This window comes from Anas acuta, chromosome 11, assembly GCF_963932015.1.
Source record: "Anas acuta chromosome 11, bAnaAcu1.1, whole genome shotgun sequence".
NCBI classification, from domain to species: domain Eukaryota; kingdom Metazoa; phylum Chordata; class Aves; order Anseriformes; family Anatidae; genus Anas; species Anas acuta.
This window is the reverse complement of record NC_088989.1, coordinates 11513824-11534483: the sequence shown is the minus strand read 5'-3', so window position 1 is coordinate 11534483 and position 20660 is coordinate 11513824. Positions and strand designations below refer to the sequence as shown.

The 20660-nt window shown below is 47.6% G+C and overlaps 1 protein-coding gene across 7 annotated transcripts; it reads left to right on the top strand.

The window, feature by feature from the left end:
* Positions 1 to 2677: 2677 nt before the first annotated feature.
* TPRA1 (transmembrane protein adipocyte associated 1) lies at positions 2678 to 19378 on the top strand. 7 transcript variants are annotated; one of them, XM_068694189.1, is made up of 11 exons: positions 2678 to 2849; positions 6097 to 6299; positions 6450 to 6582; positions 9059 to 9145; positions 10757 to 10829; positions 11836 to 11915; positions 13067 to 13177; positions 13565 to 13625; positions 14683 to 14785; positions 15398 to 15478; positions 16541 to 19378. In XM_068694189.1, the coding sequence occupies exons 2-11, from the start codon at positions 6109 to 6111 to the stop codon at positions 16773 to 16775; spliced, it is 1155 nt and encodes a 384-aa protein (XP_068550290.1). In that variant the 5' UTR covers positions 2678 to 2849; positions 6097 to 6108; the 3' UTR covers positions 16776 to 19378. The 7 variants fall into 7 exon arrangements, with proteins under 7 accessions (XP_068550290.1, XP_068550292.1, XP_068550294.1 ...); XM_068694191.1 differs by lacking the exon at positions 2678 to 2849 and adding an exon at positions 2937 to 3129; XM_068694193.1 differs by lacking the exon at positions 2678 to 2849 and adding an exon at positions 2937 to 3137 and having other exon boundaries at positions 6104 to 6299.
* Positions 19379 to 20660: the final 1282 nt, after the last annotated feature.

Genomic DNA, 20660 nt, shown 5'->3' with positions numbered 1-20660 from the left:
AGAGGTCCTGTGCTGGAGCTGGGGTTGGGCAGCTAAAAGTGCTGCTAAAATCAGGCAGCAAGGGACAGGGCTCCTTACGCTGTGCTAGGGACTGCGCCCTGTTACTCCCTGCCAGCTGCCCAGTGTCCCGTGTGAGTCCCTGGGGTGAATGCAGCCAAATAACAACCTCCCGGCAAAGCACACCACGAGGATTTTGCAAACTGTCAGCTTGCAGCACAGGGGGAGCTGTGGGACTGAGCTCGGAGCAGCTGGGCAGGGATGTACAGCCCAGCGGGAACCCTCTGGTGAAAATTCAGGCCTAGCAATTTCTGGGCATTAGTAAAAAAAAAAAATTCTGGGCATCGGTAGCTCTGAAACAATGCGAGCACATCTGCCTCTGCAGTTGGTCAGCAGCTGAGCAGCAAAGCAGTTTAGGATGTCCTGTCCGGGAAGCCAATCCAACGAAATCTGAAACGTATTTTAGAGAGATGTCTGAAAAGAATGGGATTTGGTGACAATATGAGGGTGCGGTGATGTTTTGGAAACTATGCCTGCACCGTCTGTCTCTGACACCTGCGAGTTGGGTGACGCTTTGGTGCCAAAGGGCAACAGAGTGTAGCAGGTAAAGCACCAAGTGACAGGGCCATCAGGGTTATACCAAAGCATGTTAAATAACACCCTGTGTCTTGCTTCATCCTGGCAGTGCCGAGTGTCACAGCAAGGACCAACTGAGTGCGCCCTGCCACCTTTATGCTCAGGTCTGGGGAAACGTCACAGGGCAGCGGTTCTCAGCGTGCCGTCAGGAGATGGGGCAGTCTCTGAGGTGGGAAGAGCAGAGCTGTTTGCACCCCATGTGTTTGGGCTGAAGGCTCCTTAATGCAGGGAAACAAGCGTGGATTGCCCATCTCCATCTCAAGGAGGCAGCGAGGAAGGCAGGATCTAAACTGTCATGGTCCTTGGGGTGGCACCCGGCAGCCTTCTATTTGAGAGACAGCTTTTGGTGTCCCGAGGGCTGGGCTATAGCCTCAGAGTGAATCAGATGGAAAGAGCATGTGGATTGGAAGGCAAAATCTTTCCTTCTGACACAGTAATGTGGGAGGTAACACCTTCAATTAGTTGGAGCCTGAGGCTAGAAGTGAGAAGACGCATCTTTTACTCCTGGCTCTGTTGCCAAGGCACTTTTAGTCAGAAGCGCTCCACCTCTCCTAGAATAGAGGTGTCCCTTCTGTAACTCAGAGACATTGTGGCCTGCTGAGCCTTCGAGTTTGGATCCGTAAACAGAACATGCCAAGATACTGCAACATATCATTAACCCGAATGCCAATGTGAGACGGGCAAGCTGAGGACCGGCTGCTCCGGGTGTCATTCCAGTGGCATGACACCAGCATAAAAACCGGGTTCAACCCGGTAGAGAATCAGAGGAACGGGGCTGAGGCAGGCACCAGAGTCCAGGACACATCCTGTCCCCTCCATGAGGTTTGCTGCAGTGAAGCTGGAAATTTAAACCTGAGAAAGATGCAAGTGGGGGGTGGTCCCAAAATAACTCAGTGCTTGCTGTTCCCTAGAGCAGTTCATGCAAAGTTTTCCAATACAGGGATCTTCTAAAAAGGTATTGACCGTGTACAGCAAAGTTCAACACAGCCAAGGCCTTGCATTCCTGCAGGAGCAATCCCTGGAGCCCCAGGTGAACCACAGGTAGAAAAACCACGTCAGCTTAACCTCCAGCCTTTGGGGTGACTCAGGTAACAGGCATCCATCCTCCTCGGAACCGGGATCTCAGTCAGACGGCTCCTACTGCCAAGAGTCACCTGCTGATATTTAGCCAGCTATTTCCTTTAACTTCCTTGTTAAATCTTGCCTCGTTTCTCCCAGCTATGCCCCAGTTTGCCATACTGAACATCTTTTCTCACCAACTGGTGTTTGCACCTCCTAATCCCACTAATGAATTTTCCTATTCCCCTTTTGCTGCTGTTGTCCGAACTATGCCGACCTAGCTCAGCTTCAAACGTTCCTTAAAAGCCAAACTCTCCAGCTCGTTAATCATTCTCTCCTACAGCGTGTTGATTACAGCATCCGGGTCACGGAAGAAAATTATTAACTCCCCTGCTTTCAACAAACAATTCCTTTATTGAGGCAGCCTAAAATCCTCGCTCTCCCAGTCCTGGGGGCGCACACCGATTCGGGTGCTGGCTCACACAAGCACCCACGGTCACGTCCGTGCTCTTGGGAGCTGGGTTTGACGCTGCTTTGCCCGGGCTGCTGTGGAAAATTCGACTCAGTGGGTGCAGCCCAGAGCCTGCTGCGAGCACCAAGGGCACGGCCACCACCCCACGGGCTCAAGGCGGCCATTTCCCTGCCCCACCAGGGCAGCGTTGGGGCTGTGGGTGCCAGCTGGTGCTGAGGGCAGTGTGAGGGCCCTGCGGGGAGGGGATGACTGCTGGGGGTGCGGGGCAGGCTGCGGGGCGCTGCTGTCCCCTGGGGTGTTGGTGAGCGCCTGCAGCACGGCCCTGGGGAATGGGGTGTATATAGGAAGGAGATGCGCTGGGTAGACCTGGCCGCCGGAACTCGGTTCCTTTAAACCGCAGTGAGCCCGCCCCTAGAGTCCCGCCTCCCCGCGCTTCCCATTGGCTGTCCCCACCACTTCTTTCTGTCACTCCATCCTATCTGCCTCTCTATTGGTCTTCTCCCTCCCCCGCTGAGGGACCATCTCCCAATACCCCCCTCCGAGCCCAGCCGAAGAGGCTCCGGCCTGGTAGCGGCGCCTGGCTCCAGCCTCCCTTCCGCGACGCTCCCCGCCGGGGCCGGGGCCTGGTGGGGCTGGGCTGGGCCGGGCCGGGCCGGGCCGGGCCCCGCGGCTGAGGGGAGGCCGGGTAGGAGCCGGGGGGGGGGGCGGCGGGGCCTGCCCGGGGAGGGGGGGTGCGGGTGACGGGAGGGGAGCTCCTGGCAGCGAGGTTTGAAAGTCTGGCTTTAAAAAGAACAAAAAAAGGGCTTTTTTCGCTTGTTTTTAACCTTTTTTTTTTATAAAAATCTTGGGGGTGGCGGTGGGGTCGCAGCGCCGCCCGCCCGGTGCTGTGGCAGCCGCAGTTCAGGCGGGGGGGGGTCCCTGTGGTGAATCCGCGCGGGGCGCTCCTCGGGCACGGCCACCCGCAGGTAGGTGCGTGCCGGGACCTGACCCCAAATCTTCCCCACACCGTTAGGGGCAGGAGCTGGTTCCTGAGGGGCAGGCAGCAGCCCTACAGCGCCCTGCCCCAGTGACCCCACGGGCATCGCCGTGTTTTCTCTCCAGATATCACACATGCAGGTGGGGCTGGGCATAGGGGACCGCTTGGTTTTGGTTCCTGTCAGGGGGCTGTGGCTGTGGCACTGGGCTCGTTTCATGGGGCTGGGGCTGAATTCAGCCCCTGTGCGTGGGCCGGATCGCAGCAGGGTGAGGTGAGTGATCCCTGGGCTGTGCTCAGCTGACTGAGTTTATTTCAAGGGTTTGGAGTCTGCTACAGGGAGTGGAGCTGCTGGGGATCCCTGCCATCAGCTCCCAGCCCCATTGCTGTTTTATTTCCCTGGTATTTCCACCATACCGGGGCAGATCTAAGCGTGAGCACGGAGCTGTGCCTCTGTGCGTATCCCGCCGTGGGATGGGAAGAGGAGCAGGAGCCCAGCAGCAGGGCACGGCGAGCAGCCTGGCACAGCGCTGAGCTCGGTCCTGCTCTGCCCTTTGAAACTTGGGACTGGAGCTGGCTGCTGGACGTGGCCAACCCCACTCCTTATCAGCAGCTCGCTGCCGGTGCGTGATAGTGGGGATTCTAGGGGAAAGGAACTGGAGCCTGTTTGTTCGTTTTTAGAAGAACGCGTTCTTTCCCAGGTAATTCTTCTTCAGCTTTATACTTGGGCTCTTTTCAATGGGACAAGCAGGTCAAATCTTTGTCTCAGAAAAGATACGAGAGGGTGTGATGGTTCACAGCTGCTGTTATTCTGCCCACACTCTGTGGGGTTTTTTTCTACCCTTTCCAAGCCTTTTTAAAGATAGGTAGAATTTCTTCTGTGTTGACAAATGTGAATGTATTTGTCCTTGCTGCTACTGAGACGCAGAGGTCAGGGAAGTGTTCTGCAGGAGAACGGAGCAGAATTATTTAGAGAAAATAATTCTCAACAGTGTTGATTCAGAAGAGTGAGGAACTGGAGAAGGGAGAGGGGACACTTCTGGAGAGGTCTGCCCTGTGAAGGTTGTTCTAGCAGAGGTTCCAGCAAGCTAGGGTTTGTTGGCACGCATGTTGCCACCTCAGCACAAAGTTGATCTTTCCAGGTCTGTGTGTCTGTGTTTGATGTGACGTCCCTTGTGCAGCCCAGCACACGGCAGCCGCGAAAGCAAATCCCATTCCGAAGCCTCTGTCAGCAGGGGGTGAATCAAAGGGAGGGTCTGTCAGCTGGGAGTGACTCCTCGGAAGACCTTGGAAGAGCCTCAGCTCTGAAGACAGGTTTGTGGCCACAGTCCTGAGCGGTCTGTGGGGAAGGTGCTCCCGAGTTGCCCGACGGATGACGCAGGGCTGTGCTGATTCTTTCCGCCCGGTGAGTCACCCGGCATCTGCCAGGGAAGCTACCTGCTGGCTCCTGTCATTCAGGCTGCTGGGTCTGCTGTGCCAGCCAGGGCTAAATTCAAACAGGGAGAATTTTTCTGCGGTGAATCCTGGATTAACTATAGCACACAGACTGCTAGAGTGCTATCTCTGGCACCACGCATCTCTAAGAGGGCAGTTGGTCGAGGTTTTTTGGATCTGTCAGCGGTGACCACGTCTCTGGGGAGTGCCAGGAGAGGTGGCAGGACCCTGTGCTTGCGTTCAGCTCCTTGGCAGGGTGTTAACAGTGAGGGTTGCTGTTTCGGGGTATGAAGAAGAGAGGATCTGTGGAAGGTGGCACTGAATCAGGAACGGGCTTAGTAATATAAATCAGGTCAAAACTCTAATCCTGCTCTACAGTACTGTGTGCCAGCATCTGCTCGAGCTTCTGAGATGATTGTGGAACCAAGAGAGCGCTGAACTGCTGTCGCTTCTGCTGCAATAACACTTAGCAAAGCCACTGGCATGGGCACAAAGCACGTGGGATTTAATGGATAGTGGAGCAGAATAATGCAGCAGTGTAGGGCCTGGTGGGCAGACAGATAGAAGAAAACATGTGAGTGTTCTCTCAGGAAAGGCAACTCAAAAAGTTTCAGCAGGAGATGGGAAACTCTCTTACCATTTTCCCAGGTGGCTGGAGAAGTACAAGGTAGGGCAGGCAAAAGAACCAAGCTGCACAACTCCTGTGGTTCTGACTGTGTAGCTCTCTGTTTCCAGAGAGTTTGACTGTAGGAAATTCACCAGGTGGGACTGCACCCGGTCCTGGGCTGCCAGTTTGCACAGATGCTGCTCTGTTTGAGAGATTCACTGTGATCAAGATTGATGGTAAGGAAGCTGGAGAGCCTTATGCTGGTCAGGTCATTGAGAGGCACTGTCTCTTCACATCCTTGCTGTTGTGCTTTAAATCAAAATAGTTCTGGTGTCTTGTGGAGTGTTAGAAGAAAAAGTTCTGAATTTTGGCTTTTGCCGGTGTTTTCTGCAGATAGTGCAGTCCCTTTTGGTAAAAGTATGTGAGGCTCTGACTGTAGGGTTGGTAACAGCAACAGGTTTTAGGTACAGGCCTTCATATTTTCTTTGCTGTTGTTGAAATTAATTCATTGACTTCTTGGTCTTGGGAACTGGAATAATCAGTGGTACAGCAGAGTTTGCCTCTCTCTGAGGATGCCATGTGTTGCTGTTGAGTCTTGATTTCTTCTATGAAGCTGCCAAAGCTCAAATCACAAAATTACTCCAGCTTAGCATGTCACTTTGTTGAAGGTATGTGTTGCTCTCGATACAAGATCCTGGTTTTCCACTGAGTACCCGAATGGCTGTGTGCAGGGCAGGTGGCGTTTGTTCTGTTGTGTAACACTGTCCTTCTGATGATGATAATTTGCTGTAACAAGCAGGAAGCAGTTGTCCAGGGGCCTAATGGAAGGGATGTGCTTTTTGAGCTCTGACTCACAACTGATTTAATGTTCCTTTTTCTCTGCTGTCGTTGTCCTGTGCTGTGCTTGACCCGGACCAGCAAGAAGGCAGGATGCTCCAGTCCATGACGTCTGTGATGAGATTCTCCGTGTCTGACAACATCACACACTCTACTGCCCTGGTGACAGCCCTAGATAATGTGACAACTTTGTCCCCCAAAACAATGCAGGTGATCAATGACACCAACATCACTGTGCCACACAAGTGCCTGCTGTTGCTCTATGAGGACATTGGGAAATCCAGGTGAGAAAGAGAAAATAGGATCACAGTCTGACCCTGGGCCAGGGGAAAAAGCTTTCTTTCTTGGAGTTTGGGAGAGAAGAGCCTGGGGCTGGTACCTTCTAGATACTGAAGAACAGGAGGAAAAAAAACTGTTTTATTTACTTTTTGCAGAGTCCGCTACTGGGATCTGTTGCTCCTGGTTCCCAATGTGCTTTTCTTTATGTTCCTTCTCTGGAAGCTGCCCTCTGCCAGGGCCAAAATCCGGGTTACTTCCAGCCCAATCTTCACCACATTCTACATACTAGTGAGTACCACTGTGTGCTTTTGAACTGACTGAAGGAGTGTTTTTTTATTACCACTCATGAACAGTATCACCAAAACAGTGGGGAGAGAGAGAGCTAGCCTAGGCCAAGGTCTATTTATTCCTATACCCAGGAATAAAATTTATTTTTAGTTGGAGGTATATTACCAGAAGTCGACACTTTCACTATTGAACTCTATTTTTCAGATTCTGGGAGTGTCCTTGTCTGGATATGTGTGGTGTTTGTTCTATGATGACTTACTTTCCTTCATTTGTTGCCTTGTTGTCTTGGGGTCTAGCATCTTATGTTTTCCTTCCTCCTTACAGTAAGTCATGTGATGTGAAACTTGCTTCTCACTGAGGTAGTGAAAGTGAAACACTAGAGAACAATTTTTGTTTCCCTTGTTGGAAAGCTTGGTCATCTAGAGTAGCAAACAGTGATGTGACAGGGTTCTGGTTACTTTGGGAATGTGCTAACCTAACACAGTTAGTTTTTCCCATCATATCAAAGTGGCTGCTAGATGATTTTCCTGTTATTACTTAAGATGGAAACATAGGCAATACAATCCCAGTTCTCAAACATGCTAGATCTCTTCTGTTCCCTTCTCCCTGATTCAGAAAAGCTCAGGCAACTTCTGATCACGTTCAGATAGTCTCTGTAGTGATCTCTGAACATCAGTCCTACTAACTGATTCTGCTCACAGGGCATTGTAAATGCAGGTAGGAACCTGCTTGGATTTGTGTAAAGCGTTATTCAGAAGCTTGATCCTAGCTTGTCTCCAAGCAGCACGATGTGCCTGCTGTGTCTCAGGGAGATTAGTACAGGCTGCGTAAGTAAATGTGTGTTTGAACTGGATTAGAATGGAGGCATCCTTCAGGCAGCATGCGGGTACTGGTACAGCAAAACCCATAGCACATCACAACAGAATGTAAGCTGGTAGCCTCAGCTGAGTCTTTGGTGAGAAGTCTTACAGCTCTTACAGGTGTGAGGTGTGGGCACTGAGCTCGTGCAAAGTTTTGGGTAATCAGGGTCATACACGAATGCTCCAACTTTAAAAAATATTACTAGCTATTTGCAGCCTGGATTGAAGTCTTCCGTTTCCAGTAATGCAGAGGGGTCAGCAAGAAGTTCATTCCAAAGGCTTTGAAAAGTAAAACTGAGAAACCAAAGGAAAGAAAAAAGTGAACTGACTGTACGCTGTCAGCTTCTTCAGAACAGAGTGAGAAGTAGAATGTGATAAACCAGCCTCAGAGAAAAGTGCTTTTCACTCAGTTTGATCTTCTGGATTGAGGTTTTGGGAGAGGAGGATGTTAAGTGTGTCCTGTGAGGATTTCCTTTCAAATGGCTGTTTGACACATTTTGAAGGAATGCTTTCTTGTGGAGTCAGTGATTAAAGCTAAGTTAATAGCTTTAGAAGAGTCTCTACCTTCTTAGAGGAAGCAAAAGGGGTGTGTTTTCCTCTCTGAGCTGTTGCTGCTCCAGAACATGTTATATTCAGGGGCCCTTCTTTCTTTTTTAAGTGTTTTTTCCTCTTTAAACCCCAGAAGGGAATGTGACATTATTCTGTTGGGCTGTTGCATCCCCTCTTCCTCTAAGGAGGAAGCACTCTGCAGTAGGTGATGTACTGGTTGTTTGCATTCTCCATCTGTCTTGGAATCAGCTTGGACTTCCATTTTGTGGTAGATGTTGCTGCCTCATACCTTCATCATTAGTTTAAATTAGCCTTTAACTTGGAGAATTTTATCTGGAAAAATCTGCCTTCTCAGAGGGTAAGTCTGCACAGCAGAGGGTAGATCTATCCAACTGAGGTCTTAATTGCAGAGTGTGGTTGTGACAGCACCGGGGTTGGCAGATTAGCCTTGCTGTGCTCTGTGCTGCCATGCTTAAATGGTGCATGAGCTGATGTGGGTATCTTGATGCTGCTCTGTGTGCTGGGGTAGGATGCTTTAAAGCTGCTGGCTGTGTTGACTTACCTTCTGCATTCCTGAGCGTCCTCAGTGTTGAGGGAAAGAACTGTGGATTTCAGCTTTATCACGGATCTGAAGTGAGGTAGTTGGTATGAAGCGGCTTCTGTTATCTGATGCCGTTGGTTTATTCAGTCATACCAAGCACTTTAGCTTTTAACTTGGAGGGCTGTATTTTGTCTGACTTTTCTCCTGCCCTGCCCCAGCAGACTGAAGGGTGGGAAGACTTACATTATAGAAGCATGGTTGTAAAGGAGTGGATGAGAATTCTTCAGAACTGTTGAATCTGACAGTTGAGGAAACGTGCACCTTCATAAATTGTAAGCTAGTACTCACACCTGACAAGCCTGAGGAATTTTCTTCAGGAAATTAAACTGAATCTGTTATGTGAGGTTCTCAGTACACGTTATCAGGCTTCGAAGCTGACCTGGAAACAATATTCCAAAAGGGTGTCTGATCATTACTGCATGTGTGTCTTTTGACATAAGCTTATTTTTGATACCTTTTCATGTAGGTGTTTGTGGTGGCTTTGGTTGGTATCGCCCGTGCTGTTGTCTCCATGACTGTGAGTGCCTCTGATGCTGCCACAGTTGCTGATAAGGTAGGTACAGTTCGCATTCTAGAGGCTCTGCTTCATGCGGTTCTGGCCACAGCATTCTGCTACTGCTTCCCTTTTAATTGCATGCAAGAAGAATGTGTTTTTGTTTGCACTACTCACAGCTTATGTGGGCCACGGAATCCTATTCTGATAGCTGTATCTAATTGATCACAACATCCAGGGCTGTAAAACAATGGACTTCCTAAATTAGACACAAACAGTGGCAGTTAAACTTTCCTGCAGATGGAGAGCTGTGCTTTGCAAGAGCTAAACAAACAAACAAATACCTTTAGTGGATAGGCAATACCTGGCCTCTGTTACTCTTGCTATATTTGAGGGACTCTTGGAAAAATAGTGAAATCTTTTGTGTTGAAAGCAAATAAAACAGAATTCCCTTTTTGTCCTGATAGCTGAATGTCCTTGCAGTTTTCTGAGCAGAGGGTGAACCCTTAGCAAACAGGAAATAGCTTTGTACATGCTGTTCCTTTGTAATTGTTTGACTTGCAACAGAATATTACCTAAAACAACAAAAAAAAACTCTGCTGCTTGAGCTGTTGGAGGAAGAAGGGCTGCCCAGAGTACAGGTCTTCTACCTTTATTCTCTGGATTGAGTGTGATTCTCTTGCTTTCCCTGTAAAAGCATTTTAAGGCATTGCTTGTTGTGAGTAGCTGGAAGTTTGTAGCACTTCCATCCACCTCTGTTGAACAGAGGAATGTCCAGGACTCGAAAAATGAAGAAGAGGAGAGAAGGTGCTTTCACCTTGCCGAGAAGTCATGCAGGAGGACAGACATTCAGTTAGTCTTTCCTGTGGGCTCATGTTCTAATACGCCTTATGTTTGTTTGCTCTCATATGTACATACATTTTTCTCATGCATATACACAAGAGAACATCCCAGAAACTATAAATATATTTTCTGAGATGTCTTATTGTGTGCCTCTTAAAATACTGTGTATATTCAAGAGAGCACAAGTGCTCAGAGAAAAGGGATACATAAGCCAGAATCACGGTTCTTGTCCTAAGTGAGACCCTGGTTTATTATATGACTTTCCAGAAAGTCACTTCACCTGCTTTTTGTCTGAACTTGTTTCACCAAATGAAGCCTGGGAATTAGAAATGACAAGCTGGAAGCTAGTCAGTTTTAGAGTCGAATATACTCTGGATGTGGGGACCAAAATCCAGACCTCCTCCTTGGAGGAGGGCATAATACTGAATTTATTCAGTCATTACTGCAGAATTTTCTGCTTTAAGAACTGGCCCTGTTTGATGCTACACTTTCAAGATTATTGTGGATTGTTGTTTCTTGAGAGTACAGCAGAAAGTGCATTTTTATGACAAGTGACAGATTCACGAGCATGGCAAACCGTGGCCGCTCTGTCTATCTGCAGGCAAGCTGTTTGCTTTGTCACACAATTCTTCTGTTCAGACAAGATCAGGCCTTGGGACAAGCATAAAGTTAGCATCCCCACAAAGCACAAGGAAGGTTTATAGAAATGACCTGTTCCATTCAGAGGCAGCTATCCCCTGGAGCAGAGAATGGAGTTTTGCTGTATTAACTTCTAACTGGTTCCTGGCTCCTTCTAATCATGTTTGTCTGGTTTCTGTTGTTCCTCAGATCCTGTGGGAGATCACGAGGTTCTTCCTTCTGGCAATTGAGCTGAGTGTGGTGATTCTAGGCCTTGCCTTTGGTATGTGCCAGGAGTTTGAGTGCTTTGAATGTTTCCTATTCCCTTTCTTTCCACAGATGCTGTATCTGTAAGCTTGTAGAAATGCTAATCCTACAAAATCAAAGAGTTCCAGAATAAAGACAGAGGAAAAATTAGTTCGTTAGAAGTGGCTGAAAGCCTGATTACATTCACAATTCTATGGCTTGTACCATTTCAAAGTTTATTTGTGCTTTTTATTTGTCCTGCATGCATGTGGTGAAGGAGTCTTCAGCTTAGGTGAAGACCTTTATGCAGAGATTAACTCTCTGATCTTTGCTTAAAGTGCTCTTCATTTAAGAAGATGTTTACTTCTGGGGGTCCTTCTGTGTGCTTCCCACCTTGGTTAGTTTGAGTCCATCCTGGCTTCATTCAGTCCATTTAGCTGTACTTGTAATCTGTCACTCCACTTGCAGTTGTACAAGTAAAAACTGTTTGGAGCACTTCTTGCTGTGGGTGAAAGGTGGCGGAGAGGGTAGCCATCTCCATCACATCTGCCATTAAGACATCTGAGCGCTGCCTCTTTCCTCTTTGGGATTAAAGAGTAATTTAGGTTAGAAGGAGTTTATGGAGATTGACTGCTCCTATGTATTTCAATGCAAATTTTTCTAAATTATGCAAGACCTTCTCCCTTCCTCTAATCCAGTCTCCCATCAACACTTTTCATGGAAAGAAAATAAAACCTGTCCATGTAGACAACGATAAAATCATTCCTGACTTTTGTTTGTAATCCAAGTGACAGGACTTGGTTCCTCACTGTATATTAGTGTGGGCAGAAGGAAGCAATTAAAAACTTGTTATTTTACAAGTGTTTGCCTTTGAAAGGCTCAGCTCTCCAAATGGGAGCAGTTGACAGGGGTTAAGTAAGCTTTAAACTTCCCCCGAAGGCCTGTGGAAATACAAATGTTTTCTTTAATTGGTTTTGGAGAGGACTGATTTTTAGCAGGGATGGGATTGCAACCTGAGTCACTTCTTTATTCCTTAATTCCAGGTCACCTGGAGAGCAAGTCAAGTGTGAAACGTGTTCTGGCAATCACCACAGTGCTGTCTCTGGCATATTCTGTCACCCAGGTGAGTACGTTGGAGCAGAAGAGTTAGCCTTTGCAAAAGGGGTGGCTTGCCACGGAGTTTGTTAGGTGTGGGATTCCTGGAATGTGCAGAAAGTGGCAGCTTTGCTTTCTGGACAAAGTTTTTGGGGAAGACTGGATGCTTGCAGTGGAGTATGAAGTTCCTCAGGGCACATGCTAGACCCTATCACCCTGTTGCCTCCATGGCAGGAATACCTCAATCAAGCTCAAGAAATGAGATGGAAATTTAGATGGATTGCCTTGTTCAGTGAATCTTGAAACAGGAGAGAGTGTTTTTCACATCTGAGCCACAGATCTTGGGTCTAGCCTCAAGTACAATCAAAACTAGATGGAGACACCCAAAGTGCCCTTGTGCACTGTGCCTCTTGTCTCCTGTCTCTTTGAGAGATGAGAGCTCTTGCATCCCTTCAAACGAGCAGCTGGCTTGCTAGCTCAGTTATTAGCTGGGTCTCCCTCTCTCTGGACAATGCAGTGTGTGTCTGGGTTTATTTTTCTCATTGGTATGTAAGTGCTCAGCTCTGTGCCTCTATCTGGGGCGGCACCAGAACAACACACAGATCATTGTTCAGTGATCAGGCCCTGGTGTGTGGAGGCAGTGAGCTGATCATTACCACATGATATCCTGGAGGAGCCTGATTAAGTATCAAGTGTTTGAGAACCGTATCAGGCTGATAATACTTATAAATTCTTTTCTCTCTGCTGTCTGTATGGTAGCTTCTGTTCATATTTCTCAGGGATTCAAGTGAAGAAGACAGTCTCCTTTCCTAACTCCTGCACAGGTGCAGGCATTTATATTCTGGATGTTGCAGCAGGAAAGGTGTACTTTAGTGATGGAAATAGGAGTGGAACTGTTTCAAATAGCTACTCTTGTCCCTTCCTTCAGTCTCTTCTCTGGAATGTCAGTGATGTCCATTCTCTTTGGATGCTGATTCTTGCCACCTTTTTTTTTCTATCACTTCTTGTTTTCTATTTTTTCTCATTCTGGATGAACATAAATTGGTCTAAGCAAGGTAGCAGTGAGGTGTGGCAGAGACAACTGTTAACTGAGCTTTCAACAGTCTCATTTATACACACACCTACTATAGTGAGGGTGCTGACTGTCCTAGTGTAGTAACGGTGTCACTTCTCTCCTAGGGGACCTTGGAAATCCTGTACCCTGATGCCCACCTCTCAGCAGAAGACTTCAACATCTACGGTCATGGAGGGAGACACTTCTGGCTTGCCAGCTCCTGTTTCTTCTTTCTGGTAAGTACGAGGCACGTGTTATGCACTCTGACAGCCTCTTTATAATTCCTGAATGGAGTAGGGAGAATGATTTGAGCATATTAAGGCCCTAGGCCACCTCCTGCTTGATACGGTGCAGCATGGTGCTTTTCATTAGACAAGGAAGCTAAAGCAAAAAAGTTTGTGTAAGCTGTGACAGCTGAATCTGAACTGAGCTCAGATGTTATTTGCTCCCTGGTTTCTCAGTGACCACGCTTTGTGTGCTGATGGGGTGAGGTGTGGAGCCCTCACATGCGCGCTGGATTTAATGTCAGGGAGCCTGTGCCCCTGCCCTGAGACATCTAGGAAGCGTGTGACACCACTCACTGCCTCTGCAGCTGTGGGACAGGTCTTTCTTTGTCTCAACAGGTCTACTCCTTTGTGGTGATTCTTCCAAAAACTCCTCTGAAGGACCGGATTTCTCTGCCTTGTAAGTGAAAGTAGTGGGTTCCATCCTACAGGTGGGGACAGCACCAGGATGAAAACATAGGTGGGAATAAGAGGTTCCTGTATGTGACTGTGCTGCAGATTTGTCCCCCTATTTAAGGGTACAGAAACATGGCAAAGGACACAAGCTATCACTAGAAAGTAGGATGTTGTGCATTTTGGAGGGTAGGGTGAGAGGAATTACATTGCAACTTTAACAGCAAATCAGTTACATTAAGGAAACAAGATGCAGTAGCTCGATTCTTGATACAGATGTAAATATGTAATCTCCCAAGAGCAATAAGAATCCTTGCCTTAATAATGATTTCCTTTTGAAATGCACATATGATGTTGAAGTGTCCATGCTAGTCAGCCTGTGAGAAAGAGGCTGATTGAAGCTGCTTAATAAGTTTTATCTGGGCATTTACTTTAAGATGGTTTTCTGTTGTTGGTGTGTGCTGTTTTATGTGGTTGCGGAATATCTGCAGTTGAACAGGGAGAGAGGCTGCTACTGAGATACTTATATTGCACTGTACTTTCTCTGTGTAGTGTGGGTACCCAGAGGGGAGTGGGTATGTGGCACGTGGCACAAGCAGGTGATCCTGAGCCTGGTCTGCCTAGTCCAGCATACCCCACTGCTCCTGTCTGGGTCTCCTGAGCAGTTTTGCTAGTCTGTAGATCAAAAGGGCACAAGTTCTGGTTCAACTGGGGAATTTTTTTTTTCTTACGTCCAAATATGAGTGACAGTGGTCCCAAATGTTTGCTTGTAACATCTTTGCACATGTTGCCATGGCCACGTGCTTTCAAAATCTGTCTTCTGTGTGTGGCTTTGTGTATACACATGCAGGAGGGTCTGGTTTAGCCCATTATACCTCCATCAGTCCTGGCAGTATGGGACAGAAAAATGTGATCTTAACTCTTAAGAGCTCATGAAACAACCAAGATGCTGAGACGCCTAAGTTGGGTTTACCAGCTCTGTCAGACAGGGCCTGTTATTTTCACAGTGCTTGCTGGTGCTTGTGAGGTTGAGATTCATCCTTGTGTTCATGTCTTTCCCACAGCCAGGAAGAGTTTTTATGTTTATGCTGGAATCCTGGCGCTGCTGAACCTGGTGCAGGGCCTGGGCAGTGCCCTTCTCTGTGTAGATATCATCGAAGGACTGTGGTATGTATGCTGGGAGGGAGGGCTGCAGCCCAGTCTCTCACATTGTGTTTGTGTCCGTTAACACCGCCTGTCTCAAGAAAACACACTTCTATGATGTTCCTAAGGAAGAATAAAGTTGTTGGTTCGGTTTCATGCCAAAAGAGTTCTAAATCATCAGGAAGCTTGAAGCAGGGAGGTCTCTGGAGTGCATGCAGTGGTCTTGAGGTGGTGAGAGAGACCAGTCATTTGATTCCACTGATGCCTGGCCACTGGCTTGTTTCATAGATAACAAGGGAGTAAATAGCTTGTTTGCTGGGAATAGCATGGGAGTGCTCTTGGTCATATCTGGAGTCTCATTCTGCAGAGATCAGTCACTTTCCATGAGTCAAAATTAGCAGCACTGAGGCTTGGAACTGGGAACATTGCATGGTTTCCTCTTGAGCCTCTAGGAGAGGTGATGCGTTGGTGGCAGAGTCTGATTTTGCATCAGTCTGAAATTGGTTAGCAGAAGACTTCTTGTGCTTTGTTTGGATGCTGGAGGGAAGTGGGATCATATCGTCTGGGTGGATGTGGCTGGGGTTATCCAGTTGTATTGTGTTTGAATACTAAATGTTTTCATGTTCCCTTCTGCAGCTGTGTTGATGCTACCACGTTCCTTTACTTCAGCTTCTTCGCACCTCTCATCTACGTGGCGTTCCTGAAAGGCTTCTTTGGGTGAGTAGCCAGGAACAGGGATTTAGGGAATATGTATGGTTAATTGTTTGACACCTGAGTTTTTTCAGTCTGCAGAGAAAGGCAGTGACTACAATGCCAGTTAAGGAACCAATTTTTTATTTCTGGCCTTGCTGTTTTTCTTGCCTGACCCAGGGCTGGTCACTTCTTTTGTATGCAAAGTTGAGCCAATATTTGTTTTCCTCTCAAACATTTGAGGAGGGTCACTTCAGTGACTGCATCTTGTTAGTGCAGAGTTCTGTGGCTGAAGTTGGTAACTAAGCGGTGAGTGAGAGATCGAATGAAAGATTAATCGGGCTCCTGAGTGGGTTTTTGGTAAGGATCTGTGGGGTTAAGTAACCCCTTGACTGGGGATTCCTATACAACGGGGCAGTCACTAGGTGAAAGCACTCGGGAGTGTTTATTACTGGGTTGAGGGTGCCGCCGTGTGGCCACTCAGGAGATTTATCTTGATTGGAAAAGAGTGTGTTCATGTAGGCTGTGTCTTCTATTGTCCACGAGCAAGAAACATCAGACTTTTGAACCACCAAGAACAAAAAGTACTCCTAAAATATCAAAGTGTTTCTTCTGCCTTATGAAATCAGAAGGGAACAGTTTCTGGAGTTAAACCTGTAACAGAGGCATGTAATCTCTGTGAGGTGGAGACACATGTAAAGTACTTGTATTTTGATTTTCTGGATGCACACGAATGGAATGTGAAGTGGAATCCTGTTTTTACCAGTATCCAGGCCTGCTGCGGAGTCCAGTGATGTTTGGATGCTAAGGATTGCTCTCAGTGCTTCAGAACTCAGAGTTGCTTCCCACACTGAAGTCAGGACTCTGCTGTTTTTATTTCTCCCAAGTAGCCCAGTCCTAAGCTAATTTTAGCATAAATTCATGGCAGTCACTCCACTAGGTGTATTTCAGGGCTGAGTGCTCACGTGAAAGGTTCTTTAGGACCTGACTACGTGGCTTTTGGTGCTGCTGAGTTTCAGGTAAAGATAGGTGGCTGTGATGAGACCCTGCATTGCTTTAATGTGTGTTTTAAATCTTTAATAACTCCAGGTCTGAGCCGAAGATCCTTTTCTCCTACAAATGTCAGGTGGATGAGCCTGAAGATGTGGATGTGCACCTACCCCACCCGTATGCTGTTGCCAAGAAGGAGGGGATGGATTCTGGGTTCTACTCCAGCACTCAGATCGACACCACAGCGTACCTGGATGACGTAGCCTCCATGCCATATCACGTGGGCAGCATCAACAGCGTAGACAGTGACCGCTGGAAAGCCATCAACGCCTAAGGCAGGGCTGCCCCCTTCACATGATGCCTCGTTCCTTCCCTTCTAAACACCCTGATACACAGCTGTTAGGATGTCCATTGGAAGTCTGTCCTTGGCTATCTGCCGTGGCTTTCCTCTGTTCCTTAGGATTTCTGAAACCTGTCATGGAACTAAGTTGGCAGCCCAAGTCCCGTTGGAAAGAACACCGTCACTACCTGAAAACAATCTAGAACAGCTCTGTTCGTAAAGCTATGAACACCAAATCTTTGTGATCCTCCATGTTCCAGATGCCAACCTGATCCAGAAGATGGCCCCGAGTGGCACCTCCTGCCTTGCAGTGACTGACAGCACTTGTCTGCCAATTAAGGGAATGGCACTTAGGGATGATGCTATTGATCTGACTGCTGTATTCTACACATATAGAAAGAGTTTAGTGAACCAAAGATGGTCTTCCTGGGATATCTCAAGCAGCACAATTGTCTGGGCCTTGTCATAATGTAACAGCACGGGCAGCAACAGCAGCCTCTAGAGAGGGAAGCCAGTCAGCAGGGTTCATCTCTAATTTCAGCTAACGCTAATGAAAGCTATAAATTGCTAGGGTTTAAAAGGACTTTGTGAGCGTGTGGGGAGGAGAAGAGAGGTATGAAGAGAAATGAACTGTCCAGCGTGCCCTGGGACTATTTTGGGGGGCACAGGCTAGTAGCTTAGCAGCATGGATGTGAACTGACAGAGCAATGGGGAGACAGGACAGACAGCACAGCTGGGCTGAGGTGGCTGTGAAACAGCGTGGAGACTGCACTGCTGTGTGCCTGAGTTCACAGGGACAGCTAGGTAACAACACTGAGCCAGGGTGAAGTTTCAAGAATAAAACCTGTGAGGTAGGGGTGTTTTACATCTGCAGCCTGCTTTATGGCTCTGGCAGGGTCATGGAGAGGGCTGTGAGGGAAGCTGACTCTGCAGATGAAGGCTTCAGAGAAATGCAGATGCCGGAGGCAGAGCAGAAGTCCTTGATGAATCTGAGCTGTCAGTACGTAGTGACTGGGGGCTCTCAGACACCACAGGCATTCTGGAATCAAGCTGGCTGGTGTTCTGGGTTGGGAGGTGGGTGCTCTGCTACAGATTCTGTTATGTTTCAGTTCAGATCCCCAGATTTCTTCTGGTCTGAATAGGTTTTACGGCTTGTTATACTGGAAATAGTTACGTGCACATGGAGTGTGGTTCATTTAAAGACTGTCTGGGACTTATTAATCCCTTCCACACTGGAATGGGGACTGTTGTCGGAGCTGTCTGGCATGCAGTTCCAAAACATTGTGTTCTAATCCAGGGACTGTTAGCTGAAAGCTGCAGTAGGCTGGTTTCTGAGGCAGATTGTGCTCTCCAGGGATGAAGAGGTTTATTCTTCTAGCTTTTGGGGGTGCTTTCCTACCTGAGTCCTACAGGTAGGCGGAGATCTGCTCTAGTAACTTCCCACTAAAAATGGTAGAAAGAGGAAATTGGAAACACTTGAGTACTGTGTGCAGCTCTTGCCACAACTCACTGCTATTTCTGAAAAAGGATATTGATGTAAGAGTTTTTGTGAAATCATCATGCAGGGTGCAGCATGGAGGTATTGCTTTGGGTCACGAGTAGGTATGGGGAAGCATTGGCTACTCAGTGTTCCCACCATACGGGAAGAAATAGGTTGGATAAGAACACAAAGTTCGTATCAGTTGCCAAAACTATGCAGGCCCTCTGCTTATCTTTTTTTTTTTTTTTTTTCGTTAATGAGCAATGCAGCCTCTCTGTTCTGCTGCCTGTGGACCTTGCCCTGCAGGCCTTTAAGTAGCATTGACAACTTTCTTTAAAAAAAAAAAACAAAAAGGCTTCCATGTGTGAGAACTAAATTTTCCCACGTGGATCAATAGCCTTTCACATTTCCTTTCCTCATAATGACTGTGAAAGGGGTGGACAAGCAACTGGCCAAGTCAGTCCTTGCCACATGAGAGAAGTGTTTTGTGCTCCTCCCATTGCTTGCTGTGAGTCAGCCTGAGCCACACTTGCTTGCCTGTTCTAAAAGGGATGGATGGTGTGGTGCCTGAATTGCCCTCCTGCTCCTAATGCTGCTTACAACACTGATCCTGAGCTGCTGCTTGGAAGTGTGGGGAAACCTGCAGAGCTTCCCTGGAGCTGGTGGGCCTTGGACAGGTGTGAAAGATCTGAAAGTCTAAACAGTTGAGAAATAAAGGAGCAAACGCTTTTCCATCCCAAGGAGTATTCGCTGACTAACACCCTGAGTGCAAGGACTTATCTGCCCTCCTTGGTGCTGTGAAGAGCAGGTCCTGAATTTGCCTCCTCATCAGCTGAATTCAGTGCTGAAGGATCACCAGTGCAGGTGGTCAGCACGTCCATCCTGTCCTTTGCTGGCAGGGCTCCAGGATTTCTGGAGTGTCCCGTGTTCTGCTGCTGAGGAGCTCCTGCGCTGGGTCACGGACTGACCTTGCTGTTGTATATGTATATAGTGCTTCGGGCCATGCCCACAATGGTCCTCGAGCAGAAGTGTTGTGTGGGGGGTGCAAAGAGACTAAATATAGAATAAATGTATATATATTTTTTGTAAAATAAAGAAATAATATTGTTTGGCATAAGTGGTCCAATGTTCTTTTTCAAGTGATCCCTGTTATGGAGAAAAAATATTTCAGATTAAATAAAAATAAACCCTGAACAAGTTTGGCAGATAATAATGGAGTTACATGATGTCTTTTTGTCAGAGACAGACTTTTCCTTTTTGGAAGCCTATTACTAGGGCAGCACAGAGAGTGGTTTCCAGGTCTACAACAGAGTGAATTTCTCAATAACTGGGTCTTGTTCCCAGCCATGCCTGGCATCGGGGGTCTCTGCTGTAGGACAGTCTTCCCCTGTTGCTTGGGAAAAGGCTTGTGTGGGAGTAGGCACTGACTGGTGCCCAGTTCCTATTCTAGGCTTTGGGATGACTGTTTGTGGGCTTTTTCAGTACAAGAACCGTGTGCCATCAAATGAAATGAGCAGGTGGCAGGTTAGAAATAGAGGCATGCGAGGGGGGTTTTGGGAGGAATCATTATGCACTTGCCTCACTTACGCTTCTTCCTTGGTGCTGGCTGTTGGCCTTTTCCAGACATGGTTTAGCTTTACCCAGAGCTTTGCTCTTTAGCTGGATGTGTGCAGTGTTTCTGTACTGCTGTGCAAACAGCTACTGCTGCTTTGCCGTTCTGTAGTCTTAAGACCTCAAGCAATAGGAAAAGCTTCCAAAGCACAAGGCATTGCACAAATAACAGAATATTCCCCGCTCCTGGGAGCATGCTATAGAACACAGATAGTGATATCTTGCAGAGCAGCATCCTAGATACTCGTTTAGGGCTGGCCAGGGTCTTGTTGATGAGACAGCTGCGGCTCTACAGCAAAGGGCAAGTATTAAACAGTTAAAAATGTTCTGATGCAGAACTAAGACACTAAGACTTTATTAACTATTATCTATCTAGTCACATATACGCAAAATTGAATAGGTCATCATGTAGCCCGTATTTCTAGGAATCCAGAAAGTTTATTTAGAAAAGATCCTCCAAAGCTGCTGTCTCTAGCTCCAACTACTTCTGTTATATCTTTTTTTTTTTTTGCTTTAGCTTTCTCACTTGGAGCCAGGGCCCATGTCTGCAAAGGTCTGTGTGATCTGGAGCGGTGCATGAGGCTGGGCAAGGCATTCCTGGGGTGGCAGAGGGGAATGTCCCCTGTGTTTGAGCTGCTCTGCCTCAGGGAGATGTGTGGTGGAGGGGCAGGGGAGGGATGTGGGGCCACTCTTCTGCTTCATCCAATTTCCTGCAACTTGGAGGAGAGCCTTGGGGCTCAGAGAAAAGCATCGTGCCTTCATACTTCATTTTCTGTGTTGTAAAGTGT